A 15,498-nucleotide genomic window follows, 5' to 3' on the forward strand; every position below is an offset into this window, starting at 1 on the left:
ATTCTGCGGTTTTAGAGGATTTATGTGTTTGGAAACTTGCAAGCGTGCTGGATCCACAGGTTAAGAAAACTCACCAGCAGCCAGTGAGCTGCCCTGATTTACAATGTAATTAATTGCATCACAGGAGTTCCAGGCTCATGTGGTTAATGATGTCACCAGAGCCCCCTCCATGGATTATTTCCCTGTAAATCACTGCACTCTGTTTTAGTCCTATGACTGTGTCGAGCAGAGCTGCCCTGCAGGAGGCCCCAGCCCAGAGGGCCCTGCATTTACAGGCAAGAGAGGAGTTCTGAAGTAACAGCCAGGGAGAGGAAGAGGGTTCCCCACACAGAGGGCCCCCTGGGTGCTGTATCAGAACTGAGGGATAGGGGTGAAGGTGTTTGTGCTCACACAGCTCCAGTAATTCCTACCTTGGGAAAGAATGAAGGGACACAGCCTCCTTGGGAGAGCAGCTCCCCAGTAATGAGCTGGTCAGGGATTGATTGAGCGTTCAAGCCATTTTCTGTTGTCTCCCTAGTGTGCACACCCCCTTAGAGCAGGCTTCCACACCCCAGCCCCTCCCAGAGCAGCCCCTTCGCCAACCTAGTTAGTTGCTTTTGTAAAAAAACGTTCAGATCATTTGGAACCATCAATCTGGGGGGCAGCAGCTGCCATGTGACCGTATCTCCACAACCCTCCCTCACCACTCTCCCTCCTGCAATTTATCACAATCACTTGGGTCTTGTTTCAAATTTATCAGCTCTTAGAAACAGACCCATGTCTCTGAATGTGTATGTGCAGTACCCAGCCTAGTGGGGCCCCGATCCTGATTAATAACAAATTAACAAGGGTAAGGGGGCTGGTCTCTGACGCAGTCGATGTTAGCATGGACTACTGACCTGGCCAGAAGTGCTGCAGCACCAACAGGGGACATGCGGCCCAGCTCTGGGAACTATATATGTAACAGCACCCATAGTGGGTGCTCCATTCTCTCTGCCGTGGGAAGCACACCATGCCCATAACAGGGGGTGGGGTGAGTCAGGCAGAGAAGGGAATTCTCTCCTTGTTTATGTCTCAACCAAACAGTGGAGAAATTCAAAGACATCAGTGTAACGACTAAGGGGGCTTCAGGGCCAAAGGACTGGGAAAGGGCATCCTCTGGCCCTCCTGCCACACCCATCACTGGGACAGCTGAGTGCCTGCCAGCGATGCATTAAGTGCCATGACTGACATCTCTAATTGATGGTTCTTTCGTACTCACGTTTGATGCATCGGTTTGTGCCAGGAGCAGTTGTCCACCCGGAGCAGCACTGTCCCCCGCAGACGTTCGGCCTAAGCAGTCACAAACAGCAGGATTAGGAAAAGAGAGGCGGCGAGGTCTCCCCATAGCCAGCACCTCCGGAGACACCAACAGAACCATTTCCTACAACATCTGAGCTTTCCTTGCACCCAGACCACTGCAGCCTGAGCTCTCAAGCCAACCCAGGCTGGGCTTGTTAAATGCTTGGAGGGGAAACCCCCTAGGAAGGAACATCCAGGTGCTACGGGGAGTGGTGAAGGTGACTCAGTAGGGGATGCTCTCCCTCCTGAATCAGTACTAACCTCAATGCCCTAGCATGGTTGCTAGGGGGTGCTGTCCTGCCAGAGGTGCCATTTTGCTCATGAGTATGTTGGTAAATGCAAAGTAATGCACATTGGAAAACATAACCCCAGCTATACATGTAAAATGATGGGGTCTAAATTAGCTGTGACCACTCAAGAAAGAGATCTTGGTGTCATTGTGGATAGTTTTCTGAAAACATCCGCTCAGTGTGCAGCAGCAGACAAAAAAGCGAACAGAATGGTGGGAATCATTAAGAAAGGGATAGAGAATAAGACAGAAAATATCATATTGCCTCTATATAAATCCATGGTACGCCCCCATCCTGAATACTGCGTGCAGATGTAGTCGCTCCATCTCAACAAAGACATATTGGACTTGGAAAAGGTTCAGAAAAGGGCAACAAACATGATTAGGCGTATGTAACGGCTGCCATATGAGGAGAGATTAATAAGACTGGGACTTTTCAGCTTGGAAAAGAGACGACTAAGGGAGGATATGACAGAGGTCTATAAAATCATGACTGGTGTGGAGAAAGTAAATAAGGAAGTGTTATTTAGTCCTTCTCATAACACACAAACTAGGGGTTTGTGAAATTAATAGGCAACAGGTTTAAAACAAAGTATTTTTTCACACAACGCACAGTCAACCTGTGGAACTTCTTGCCAGAGGATGTTGTGAAGTCCAAAACTATAACAGGGTTCAAAAAAGAACTAGATAAATTCCTGGAGGATAGGTCCATCAATGGCTATTGGCCAGGATGGACAGGGATGGTGTCCCTAGCCTCTATTTGCCAGAAGCTGGGAATGGGCGACAGGGGATGGATCACTTGATGATTACCTGTTCTGTTCATTCCCTCTGGCACTGGCCACTGTTGGAAGACAGGATACTGGGCTACATGGACCTTTGGTCTGACCCAGTGTGTCTGTTCTTATGAGTAACTTGAGGTCCCGACAATCAGGGGCCATTAAAGATCTCACAGCATGGTTTTCTAGGATTGGGTCTAATCCAGCATTGATAATTATATTTTGCTCCCATAAATCTCCCATGCCGCTTCAAATGGATACAGTACTATTCTTCATTTCCTGCTTCAAACTGTTGTGGAGTGTTGTTTCTACATAGCTCACCACAGAACGGGCTGCATTTCACTGTGTGCGAGTAGAGGCAGAAAGCATGATTTCTGTAGCTGAGTAACTTATTGTAAAGCACTTACCGATCCTTCAGGATCAAGCTCTTATTAATATTCATAGATTTTAAGGCAAGCAAGATCGATTATGTCATCTTAGCTAACTTCCTGCATAACACAGGCCATAGAAGGAAATCCTGCATCAAGCCCATATCTAGTCTGCTTAGGCTTCACCTAGGGTTGCGAACTTTCTAACCGCACAAAACCGAATACGCTTGCCCCTTCTCCTCCTGAGCCCCACCCTTTCTCTGAGGCCCCACCCCCACTCACTCCATACCTCCTCCTTCTGTCGCTCGCTCTCCCTCACCCTCACTCACTCGCTCATTTTCACCGGGCTGGGGCAGGGAGTTAGGGTGCAGGAGGGGGTGAGGGCCCTGGCTTGAGGTGCAGGCTCTGGGGTGGGGCCAGAAATGAGGGGTTCAGGGTGCAGGAGTGGGCTCTGGGCTGGGGCAAGGGTGCAAGCTCTGGGGTGGGCCAGGGATGGGGGCTTTGGGATGCAGGAGGGGGCTCAGGAGGAGATGCAGGGTGCAGGCTCCAGGAAGGGAGTTTGGGTGTGGGAGGGGCCTCAGGACTGGAGCAGGCGGTTGGGGTGCGGGAAGAGGTGAGGGGTGCAAGCTCCGGACGGCACTTACCTCGGGGGGCTCCCCAGAAGTGGCGACATGTCCCTCAGCTCCTAGGTGGAGGCATGGCCAGGTGGCTCCGCGCTGCCTGCACCCGCAGGCGCCACCCCTGCAGCTCCCATTGGCCATGGTTCCCAGCCAATGGGAGCTGACTCAGGGCATGGGCCGTGCACGGAGCACCCCTGGCCGCACCTCCGCCTAGGAGCCGAGGGACATGTCGCCGCTTCCAGGGAACCATGCGTGGCCAGGCAGGGAGCCTGCCAGCCCTGCCAACCGGAGTTTTAACAGCTCGGTCAGCAGTGCTGACCGGAGCCACCAGGGTCCCTTTTCGACTGGGTGTTCCAGTCGAAAACCGGACACCTGGCAACCCTAGCTGGACCCTATCTTTAGATGTCTAAAAACATCCAATCATTATATTGTTGCAGGCCTCCCATTCCATTATTGACCAGACCCAACTCCGCTTGCTTTGTGAGGTGGGACATTACCACAGCTCCCCCCTCCTCCCTGAGGTGGCCTAGATGCACTTTGCAAATCACATTCAGCAGGTTTGTGAAGGAGCATAAACATTTCCTGTTCTTGCCTCAAATTACTGGCACAATCAGAAGGTGGTTTCTGCAGGCAGGAGCAGGCGCCGCCCTCAGAGAAGCTGCTTTGGCCTCAGATCAAGCCAACAATTCCTCATGGAATGAAGTCCGGAATCTTTGTCTAGATCTCACTCGCTTGCTCACACACACACGCACACACAGAGAGAACGCCTCTCAGTGTCTGCTGGTGAGAGTAGATCTCTTCCCAGACCATAGGGTGGGCAAGACGTTCTGGGGTGCAGAGTGCGAGACTGGAATAGAGCAGGTGGCCCAGTACCTAGCAGGCCCTCCCACTCTCTGAGGGTACCGCATCAACATGCCTGGCTCTTGTGAGCTATCAGGGGGACAGCTGCACCCCAGCACCCTGGGGGCTGGTCTGACTCTCTGTTGGAAGGCTGCTGCTGCCAGGCCTGCAGGAGCAGCCAGAGGCTGTGGGGATGAAGCAGAAGCACAAAGAACAAGCACAGAAAGGAGTGAAAGGCCAGGGCTGACTCACTAGGAGTCATGGTTATCTTGGCAGCAGAATCACGTCTGAGGAGCACATGTGAAGAAGTGCATGCAAAAGGGTATGATCACTAGGTGCTTTGTGTCATTCCCCCCGGCCCAGTCCCTCTGGGCTTGTCCTGTTGCTGCTGATCTTCTCAGTGCCTGCCCCAAGACTCCTCTATACTGCACTTGGTGCTGCCTGTAGTGACAGACTCACTGTCACAACCTTGCTGTGTCCTCCAGGCTCATGGGCAATCCTAATCCTTAGCACTTTCTAGACACGATCTCATATCCTCTAAACCCCGAGAGGCAGGTCAGTATCATAAGCACTACATTGCATATGGGGAAACTGAGGCTGGGAAAGGGACTTGCCAAGATCACACAGTGAGTCAGTAACAGAGCTAGGAAAATCTCAACTCCCAAAGTGGTGCCAAACTCGCCAGGCCCCAATGCCACTCTAGAGTGGGGAGGGTTGATTAGCCAAATATTTGTGAAGCTCTTGGAAGCAGTAAAATGCTAGCAAGGTGCTAAGGGTTATTCTTATCCCAGACTGCATGGGCTGCACTGCTGGGGCCACGGGTGGGAAATGGAGCAAATTTTTCTCTCACCTCCTGATGAGATGGTGTTAATGGACAGCCAGGTGTGCTGGAGCCTTGGGAGACTGGGGGAGAGGATGGCTGGGGGCTACAGAGCTGGGCAAAGTGGTCTTGGTTTTTCACTGAGCAGGAACCAGCCCTGGGAGCATCTGGTTACATTTAAAGCATTTACTTGACATTTTCATGGCTTGAACGCCATGTGGTTTTTGTTGTCTTATGAAGAATTCCAAATAAACCCCTGCAGGTTTAAGGAGCACGGCGTGTTTACAGCTCAGAGGGATGGTGCTCCAGGGAGTGGCTGGCTTCCTGCAGCTTGGCAGAATAGCAGCCCCCAGGTGCGCGCAGCTCGCTGCACGCCCATGGCCAATGCCTCCCAGCAACCACGCAACTCAGAGAGGAGCCCTCTGGTTGGTGCCTTCTCCTCTGGCATTCTCCAGCCAAGGGCATTCACATGGAGCAGGAGCTGGGGTTCCCTCACCCCCAGCATTGCAGCCCCGAGTTGGGAGCTCACAACTCGGTGCTGTGGGGGCAACGCTCTAGGCCAGGTCACTCTGGGGCTGCCCCACAACGGGGAGTTCTGTATGTGTGAAAAGTCGACCGCTACGCAGGTGATGGGGCCTCTGAACTGAGGCAAAGGCAGCAGGTCAGAAGTGGCTGCATGGAGTGACATGGGTCCATGCTGGGCTCTGTGCAGCACTGAGCCCCCAGTGCTCTGTGAATAACACCAGCCACAGCTAAACACACAGCCTGCATGACAGGCACCCACCCACCCTGCAATCTCAAATATGGTGTGCTGCCGGGGCTGCCCAGTGCTTCCCACCCAGAAACCTGAGAGCACAGACAAGAATGCCCAGCCATGGGGCCAGCCCAGGCCACCACGCGTCGGCCAATCCCCAGAGCCTGGATGGGGACTAGCTCTGTGTCACTAGCCCTCTGAACCCTATAGCCTAGACACAGTGCCTTTCTGGGGGCTGCCCTGCGCCACCTGCCTTTGAACCCACAAGCCCTGTTGGAAGACTGCCCCATGCCACTGTCCCCTGTGCTGCCAGTCACCACGCATGTAAGGCCCACTATGGCAGCATGGGCACAGTGGGTTGGCCACGTGTAATCCATGCTCCCTGTGCCCTGCTGAAGGGAAGCAAACTAGAATGGCATTTCCAGCTGCGTGCAGAATATTAAGCAGAGACCCGGAGTCCCACCCTCTGCACTAAGCAGCAGGGAGGGAATCAAGCCCTGGAGAAAGGCAGTGACTGGTGCCCATTCTGTTGCATGCAGGTCTAGCGGGGGTGAGAGGCGCACAGATAATATAACTCAGACGGCAGGTACACAGCCTGGCCATTCTGTGGCAGGAATGCCCAGCAGTTCCCAGTATCACCACCAGGTGGTACCAAGCTCAACACAGCCCAAAAGGCCCAGAGTAAAAAAGACATTTCCACAAGCAGGTCTCCCTGCCCAAGCCCTATCAGGTCAGCCACGGCAGGTGCTTGTGCGAATGGCAGAAATGCGCATGGGGTTGGGCCTCAGGAGGGCCCATGCTCTAATCCTGGCTCTGCCACTGAGTGTCAAGGGGGTCTTTGCTAAGTCACCTCATTTCAGTCTCCATTTCCCCACCAGTAACACAGAGCTGCGATACTTATGTACCTGCAGGGCTGCGGGGAATGAGGATGAGTTTGTTAGGGTACAGCTCTCACCTGAGATGCTAGATATGCTCTGTGATCTCCAAACACTGCTATCTCCAAACACAGTCTGGAGATAGCAGCCCCAAATTGCACTCAAACTGAGCACAAGAGAAGCTGCCCCTTCCTCACTCAGTAGGGTTGCCAGGTGCTCTAAGAAACAAGCAGCATCTGGGGCAACAAGGGGGAAGAGGGTTCCCTTTTTTGACAGAGCCATTCCTGCCCTGATCTTGCCAAGAGATCTCTAGGGCTCTGCGCAGGGGCAGAGGTCCACCCATGTGGTTCTCTTTCCAGGCTCAGGGCTTTAGTCATTGTCTTTCCTCCAGATGCCATTTCCCTGGTCCACAAGTGCTGGGAGACAGAAAGACAGAAGCCTTGTCTTGTTTCTCTGGAGTTCCTGTCACAGCCTCATCTCCAAAGTTAGCGGGTAACTTCCTACGTGTCCACAGTGAAAACAAACCTTCAAGAATGCACAGTCTGCATAGCAAAGCCCCCTCTGACCCCGACATCAGGAAATGCCACAGCCACGGCTGAATGTGCAACCTTAACTCTGCCCCCTTGGCTTATTACAATACAGCCATCCTTATTAATTATTAGTACTGCAGGAGCACATAGCGGCCTCAGTCAGGATCAGGGCCCCACTGCACCGTGTGCTCCACACACACTTAAGACAACACAAGCCTTGAAGACTCTGTAGTCTTATTGGACACCAGATTCAAGCAAGTGTAACAAACACTAGGGGGAAGGAGGACAAGAGAAGCAGCAATAAGTTCATGGAGTTGCACACGTTAATGGTGTGCATAGCTTCCTTATGTGATCACATGCTTTCCCAAATATTACAATAGTATACATTTTTTACAACCTTCTAGGCATCATCCTGTAGTACAGGACACTGCGCAATGTATTACTAATACACAGGCTCCCTTAAAGTCATTCATAGATTTAAAGCCAGAAGGGACCATTAAATCATCAGGGTTTGACCTCCTGTATAGCACAGGCCAGAGAATTTCATCCAACTTTATATGAGAAGTTCACCGTAAACCCTTCTTACACAACACAGAGTGAAAGTGAAAAGCTGCTGGCATAGACAAGCCTCTGAAAATATGCATCTGAGTTAGCATCATTAACTGCCTCAGCTCCTGAGCAGCCTTCGGACTACATTATTAAGGAACACATGCTGGAGAGAGAACACACCATATACGCTGTCTGAATAAACAGATTCTGTAGACTAAAGAACAAAGACATCAGTGTGAACAAAAAAGATTAAGCAGCAGTTTCTTGTATATTGAAAGTGCCCTAAGATTGTAGGGGCACTGTATGACGTGGTATTGTATTATTCCGAAAAAGGCACATGACTATGTGACTGAAGATCGTATTGGAATGAGGCAGGTGTGTTAGGGGCAGAGTTAAGGCTGCCCGTGTAAGCCTAACTGGGGTGTTTCCCAACTTCTGAAAGCTTTGCCCTGCAAATCTTCATGTCTCTGTTCCTATCTTTTCTATGTCACGTTTGCTAGAGGAGGAGGGAGCCATGGTGGGGGTGACAGGGGAGAGATGGGCATAAACTGCATCAACCAAAGCATGGTACAGGGTGAGTCCTATGGTGTTGATAGGGGAGGCAGGAGCAACATGTGTCAGGGCAGGAGTATCCAAGCACTGTTGAGGGATACATGCAGTGTGTCAGTCTCATGCCTGTGCATGCATGTATGCCAGGATTGCTAACTTCCACTCTTCATGTCCAAAACCAATCTCCACTGACCTACCGCTCCCGCTGCCAGGAGTGGGGGGAAGGAGGGGCTCACAGTACAACAGCCCCGGGGGAGGCTCATGAAGATGCTGTTCTCCATTTGGAAAGCACTGAGCACCCTGCGGGCACTAATAATAGGAGCTGTGTGATTAGGTCTGATCTCAGGAGCCAGCTGGCTGTTGGGAGGGGGGAGCCGAGAGAGTAGGGAGCACAGGTTCCGCAGTTTTAGAGCTGTTTCAGAGTAACAGCCGTGTTAGTCTGTATTCTCAAAAAGAAAAGGAGTACTTGTGGCACCTTAGAGACTAACCAATTTATTTGAGCATAAGCTTTCGTGAACTACAGCTCACTTCATCGGATGCCGACACTCTCAGCAGCTTGTGCAATGGGAATGCACCCAGCTACACTGTAACACAACAGCCTTGAGTCGGGAGCTGGCCAGCTTTTGCTCGCAATACACCCAGCTCTGTGGCATATTTACACCTTGGGTGCATCTGAGACATTTCAATGGCTCAGAGGCTCCCGACTCTGGGACACCAAGGCCCAGGGTGGGAACCTGCCAAAAGCCCAAGGACTACATCAAAAGATGTACAAACATTTTAAAATCAACGTGAACACACCCAACCTGAACATGGGCTGATCCTTGGCAGTGGGCAGGAATGCTGTGATCCATGGTCGAAGGGCGTGTGTACGGATACCAGTCAGGAAGGGTCGGTTCTAAGCAAAGCTCCACAAAGCGACTGCAGCTTTCAGGATCATTCTGTTTCCCTTATTCTAATAAAGCTCCTTGTTCAGGGTTAGAAAAAAGCAGCTTCTGTGATTCTTTGCTACTGACGCAGGACATGGTGTCAGAAATTGACTCATTCCAAGCCAGCAAAACACAATACCAAAGTTCAGCGCTCCCTAAGACTTTAAGTTGGCTTAGCTCAATGGCCTGGGTGGAAGGAGCCCTTCCCCAGCTTTCACACTGCAGCCACAGTGAACACAAAGCATGGCCTAGGCCCCAGGATATGTCACTGCATTCACTTTTACCACAGGGAGTGAAGCTAAACACACGTCTGGATCATCGTTGTCCCAGAGAAAAGAGATGAGACAGCTATGCCATCGTTCCTAGGAAGTATGAGGGTGAGCATTTTATTGCAGAAAGGAATGGGGTGTTTCTGACAAAGGGTGCAAAGTCACAGCATGAGGGCACGTCTACACTGGAGCTGGAGATGTCATTCCTAGGTCGGGCAGACGTACCCATGCTAGCTCTGATCAAGCTAGCACACACAATATAGCAGTGTAGCTCTGGCAGCGCAAGCGGCGGGATGGGTGAGCCACCCCAGGTTCCACCCATCTGAAACCCTTGGTACCTAGCTGGGGCGGTTAGACCTTCCCGACATTCACACTGCTGCAATTATACTTCTATAGTTAGCACTGATAGAGCTAGCTCAGCTATGTCTGCCCAAGCTGGAAATTAAACCTCAGGTTATGTCTCCACTGGAGCCAAAGTGTGGTGGGCCTGTATTAGGGCCCTGTATGGAGAATCAGAGCACTGAAACTCAGCAATTGGTAAGAAAAAACAAATAAGACACTATCTAGAAACTGGGGTTTTAAAAAAGGAACTTTCAGAATTATAATAATTAGTGTCTGAGCTACTGTGGAATGGCTGGTTCATCTTGCCTTATCATCTGAGTGAGTGAAAATGAAAGGCACTCTGCAGGAAAGGGGTGCAAGTGTGATGCAGGTAGAAAACACCATAAAATAAAGCCTCTTCAAATCACAGAGTTTCCTGGGCAGAAACACGGTGGATGTAACAAAGGCAAAAATCAGACAGATGAGATGGAATCATGAGAGTCTTGTAGAATGACCAGAAAGCCAAAACTCAAAGACACTTTCCTACCCAGAACATTATATCCAATAGGCTTTGGAAAAGAATAGCACCAGGCTTGTGTTAGGAAAACGAACATATTGGTAGCCACTGACTATTCCAATTAGGCAAAAATTCTCCACCTCACTAGATACTCGCCCTCCCCTCCCCCCCCCCGCAAAGTGAGCAGGTCAGAGAAAAGTTAACAATGGCAACTTTTCTTGTCCTGGCATCTGGGCAAAATAAATAGTCACTGACAATGACCCACGAGATGCCAGCTCCATGTTCCAAGCTTTTCAAATGCAGTGTGATTTCAAGGATTTTACTTCCAGCCCTCATCACCCGCAAGTGAATAGACTGGTGGAGGGAGCAGTTCAGATTGCTAAGAGAATGCTACAACAAAAATTTACCTATTAGCTCTTCTGAGCTATATGGCTTCCCCACATCAGTCATGAGAGCAAACTAAACTCAGCTGCCTGTGGGTCAACACTGCCAACCTCACAGGAAAATCTTCATCCTAAGTGATCCTGTTCACAGAATGAGAGCTGCTACTTCTAAGAGGTCTCAGGTTTTATTCTTTAGCCATCTGACTGCAGCCTGACCCACCACCTAACCTTAAACCAGGCCGCCCACTCCTGATAAAACTGGACATCAGCTGTTGTCCCTAAGTAGCTGCAGCCCAAGAACATGGTTGAGCCTGATCTGGGTACTCATTACAGAGGAAGCAGGCAGCATCTCCAGCTGATTCCCCAAGCCCAGCTGAATTGCCATGTGATCCCAAGAGCAATGATGCTTACACCACAACCTTAGTGGAGGGTGATCATTCTGCTAAGAAGTGTCCTGAACTGACTGAATTTGAGCAGGGGGTTGGACTAGATGGCCTCCTGAGGTCCCTTGCAACCCTGATATTCTATGAATGGGATTTGATAATCCAAGTGAATCCACTGGACAAGCCCCTCCTCAGGGCCACTAGGTGGGCAGAGCTGAATGAGTGAGGAAGCCAGAGGCTCATCCAGAGCTATAGTTTGTTCTTAACTATTGTTAACCATGTTTACAGAGCAATGGGGGTGATGGGGGAGGGGAAGAGATGTAGGCTATGCCTGCTGCTACTTTGAATCTGTTGCAGGAAGCCAGTAGGATGGGGCAGAGGAAAGCTCTAGGCAGGAGCTCTGCAGTGAGGCTGGGGGAGGGAAGCTTTAGGAATAGTGCTGCTTTCCTTACTCTAGTCAGGTTTCCTGTTCAGTGTTGGAAGAAAGCGTTTCTCTGAGACTGCACTAAGCTCACATGTCAGAGGGCACTTGAGCAATCAGCCCACAGGCAGCCCTCTCTGCCATTACCCTGTGACTATGCTGGCAGGGTGGCTATGAGTGGCAATTTGGGTGTTCCTAACTGATTAGGGAGGGTGGCTTCATGAGCACCACTACACCAGTAGAGCGGGCTGAGAGGTGCACCCTGGGCAGGGGAGCATGGAGGGGAATGGCAGGAGAGGGAGGAAGCACAGGGCCAAGGGCTCTTCTGCAGAGCCTCTAGGCATGCCACATGTCCCCTTCCCCCGCCTCCACATTACCATGCCAGGGACTGGAACTGGAGGCAGCTCTGCCGGGCAAGTCATAGGAAGCCTCCTCCAGCTGAGCCAGCAGGAGCTGTGGGAAGCTGGAAGCTAGTGCGCGCAGAACTGACAAGGGGCCCATTCCAGGTGTAATGCACCAAGAGGCAGGTACCTACAGTCGGAGGCCATGGCAACCCGGCTACATTCCCCAAAGCCAAGCAGGGGCCACAACAGCCCACCCCACTGCACTGCCCCATGGACACACACTGCACAGCAACTCAACAACCTCCTGAACTCCCTGCAAGGCTACACACAAAACACCCATATGAGCAGGGCGACAAAAGCCACAGCCTGCAATGCAACACAGTTGTGTGGCCCACAGGAACCCTGCCGTGCCGCAAACCCACGCAAGAAGGGCAGCACAACCAGCACGTTCCAAGGCAACACACCCAGGTGAAATGACGCAGACAACACATCATGTGCCTGCTCTCACACACGCTCTCTGTGCTGAGACGGAGCACAAACTCCTCCTGCACGTGGGGGACATACACACATTGTTACAGCAAGTAACTGAGCCGACTCCTAAGCTGCTTTGGGGCCTGGGCTGTCTGCCAGGGGCAGGCGAGGGTCAGCACAGCTGAAGTTGAGCACAGACTGGCCCTTATTACTTACTGCACATGGGACAGAAAGTGGGTAAGTGACCTAGGGAGAGAGAAACAATTGGAGCTCTGCCTCCTAGGAATTGCATAGGTGCTGTGGCAGTGGGCACAGATTGTTTGGTTAGTGAGCAAATAGTGGGTGGATATGGGACCAACACCAGAGGTCCCTCCTGTGGCTGGAGCTTTGGGACTGGAGTCTCCACTTACTGAGGTCCCCTGAAGATGGGACCTTTCTGTCCCTTTTGCTCCCAGCTCAGACCTCTTAGTCGGTGCAATAGAAGGAGTCACGTTAGGCACCTGGTCCTGCAGTGAGACCCCTTTGGCTGCACTTACCCCATGAGTCGGCCTCTGGCATTCTGCACCTTTGCCCTGGGCACTGTCCGAGCTTTGAGCCCATTTCTTTGCCGCTGGCGTGAGGAGTCAGTCTTCTGCCTCTGCACAGGGGTCTGAAGCAGGGTCCCATCTGGAGAGTCTGCAGCTGCCCTCAGGTTGCTGGCTTGGCCTCGGGCGCTCTGGGGAGCAGGTAGTTTGTGATCTGGAGGAATAGATGGCTGCTCCCTGTTGTCCCCTCCTGTCAAGCTCCTCATCCGGGCTGGGCGATCCATAGGAGAGGCTGCTGGGAGGTGCTCCGAGGCAGAAGGCGGGCTGTGTACCCGGAACAGGCTGTACACCTTGCCCGTGGGTCCCAAGTTACTGCCCGGGTTCCGCAGCCTTAGCCGACTTGTGACTCTGCTCCCAGCTTCGGTTCGGAATGAAGAACTTGGATCAAATCTTCCGGCAAAGTCTCTCTGAGAATCCCCAAGCCCCAGGAAAAGAGCTAAAGTGAGAGGGAGAAAACTGCGCCAGGAGCCCCTCATGGTGCCTGCCTGAGAGGAAAGGCCAGTCTTGAAGGGAACAGAGAGCACTCAGCGTGTGGCTGATAGCCCCATGAAGCCAAGTATCCAACGGGAGTTTGTGGGAAGGAGTCTAGGCAAAGTTCCTTGAGCAAGTCCCCTGAAATAGCCTTCCAAGTCCTTCACTTTGCCATGTGCTGAGGTGTGGGGGTGCGGGGGGCACTTAATCAGTACCTGCTGCCTGCAGGAGCAGGAGAGCCTGGGGCGAAGGTAACACAGCAAACCCAACAGCGTGGGCTGCACAGAGCGGCTGCAGCCGTCCCTCCTACCACTGAAAGGAGAACTCCCAATCCCTCCTCTCCCCTGGTTGTCAGAGCCTGCGCTGTCTGCAGACAGCTCCAAGCACCTTCTCGCCTGCCTCTGGCACTGGCAGAGTCTGGAGGGGATGGAGGGTTTTATTTTTGGAAACCTCCCCCTTTTGTGTCTTTTTGATGCTGACATCGCCCCTCTGCAGAGGACACAGCTCGGCCCCCTCCTTACCAGAGGAGACATTCCAGCAACACCCACTTTGGCAAAGGGAAACAAACTACAACAGAGAAACATTAACCCATGAGCGACCGGGGAGGGCGGCCCTTCCACCACCGGCTCAGAGAGCTTGTGTTCAGCCTCCCTGCTGCTGAACAAGCCTGTGGCTCAGCTTCCCCAGCTCACAGCAAGTGTTAGAATTTCACAACAGCTGTAAGCATTCAGCGAAGGTGGGCAGGGAGGGGCACCTGGGGGAGCCCCGGAAACAGAATATACCCCGGGCCAGGGCCCTTCACCCCTATGCCACAGGGGCTAGGATCTTCTGAATGAACCCCAACACATTTAGCCCGCACAACCGGAGAAGGCAGGAGGGGTGTTAGTCCCATTTCCCAGCAGGCGAACCTGAAGCCCAGAGAGGGGAAGTTTGCCTTGCTGAAGGTCACACAGTGGACCAGCCTCTTAGCTAGATCCCCCAACTCCCCAGCTCCGTGCTTCATTGTCTTCATCGCTTCACATCCATGGTGCCAGGCCAAAATAAGACTAGCCAAAGCTCTAGGTCCTTCAGCTATGAGACCAGTCTTTTTACCAGGAGAGAAGGGCAGGGAAAGTACCAGGCAGGATGGAGAAGAGAAGCACTATCCTCCTCCTCATCTGCCTCCAACATGAGCAGCTGGTGTTTTCAATTAAGCAGTGATTGAAAAGACCACCTCTAGTGCCAAGAGATGGGACCGATCTAGCGGGAAAACAGAGCCAAGGGTCCTGATCTCAGCTCTACCAACTGACTGCGTCCACGCCAGGTCGCCTCCCCACTCCTCTGCTCACTGTGGTCATCCCTCAATGGAGACAAGGACAGACTTTCCTCCCAGGAGGGTCTGAAGCTGAACTCAGTTCCCTGGCGATCCAGTGGTGGAAGGGGCTTCGGCAGCACACAGTATTAGCGGTGGTCTGACTTCTCTCCTCACTTACGGGCACAAGCTTGATAAATGCATACTGGGATCTCGTGGTATCTCAGCACACAAGGAGGACAGAGAGAAGAGTGGCATGTGCCCATGAGGAGAGGGGTGTTGTTTAGTACGTGCCGCTGGGAGGGACCTGCTGAGGGTGTTTGCCAGTTAGAATATCTGGGGCAGACCGCACTGCAGCTCCAGGGTGGTCAGTGTCTCAACAAATCCCAGCAGGTCACCTGACCACCCTTATATTCACTTTGTTCCTACATGACTCACCAGTGGGAAAAACTACCCCACTGGACCCCAGGACTAGCTCCTGCCAGCCCATGCCAGAGTCTGACTCACCCCGCCCTGAACATCCACCTGCTTCTGATGGCCGGGCAGGTCTGTGACCTCTGCACAACTGGCAGATCCAGGGGAGCTGTATCCAGACCCTTCCCATCACCAGCCTTACCAACACAAGGCCCTCTCCCCCTACAACAGCTCACCTCAGCTAGCCCCTCTCATTCGCCCACTCCTGTCCTCTCTGCACCCTCCTTCTCTCAGTGTTTCAGCAGCAGGGGCTGCCTCTCACCTCACCCAGCTCCAACTGCTTCCAGACAGACTAGAAGCAGAGGCTCTGCTCCGTACAGGTGAGCAGGGAACCTCTTCTCCCACCCGCTCCG

At 52.4% G+C, this 15,498-nt stretch overlaps 1 protein-coding gene across 1 annotated transcript in view; it reads right to left on the reverse strand.

Moving 5' to 3' along the window:
* Positions 1-13,793, reverse strand: part of LTBP2 (latent transforming growth factor beta binding protein 2) — a 127,785-nt gene extending 113,992 nt beyond the window's left edge. The window contains exons 1-2 of the mRNA XM_074955944.1: positions 12,862-13,793; positions 1,241-1,311 (exon numbers count right to left, since the gene is read on the reverse strand). Coding sequence (XP_074812045.1) covers positions 1,241-1,311; positions 12,862-13,385 — 595 coding nt within the window. The 5' untranslated portion in view covers positions 13,386-13,793. The remainder of the gene's footprint in view (positions 1-1,240; positions 1,312-12,861) is intronic.
* Between the last annotated feature and the right edge of the window lie 1,705 nt (positions 13,794-15,498).

This window comes from Natator depressus, chromosome 6, assembly GCF_965152275.1.
Source record: "Natator depressus isolate rNatDep1 chromosome 6, rNatDep2.hap1, whole genome shotgun sequence".
Classification (NCBI taxonomy): domain Eukaryota; kingdom Metazoa; phylum Chordata; order Testudines; family Cheloniidae; genus Natator; species Natator depressus.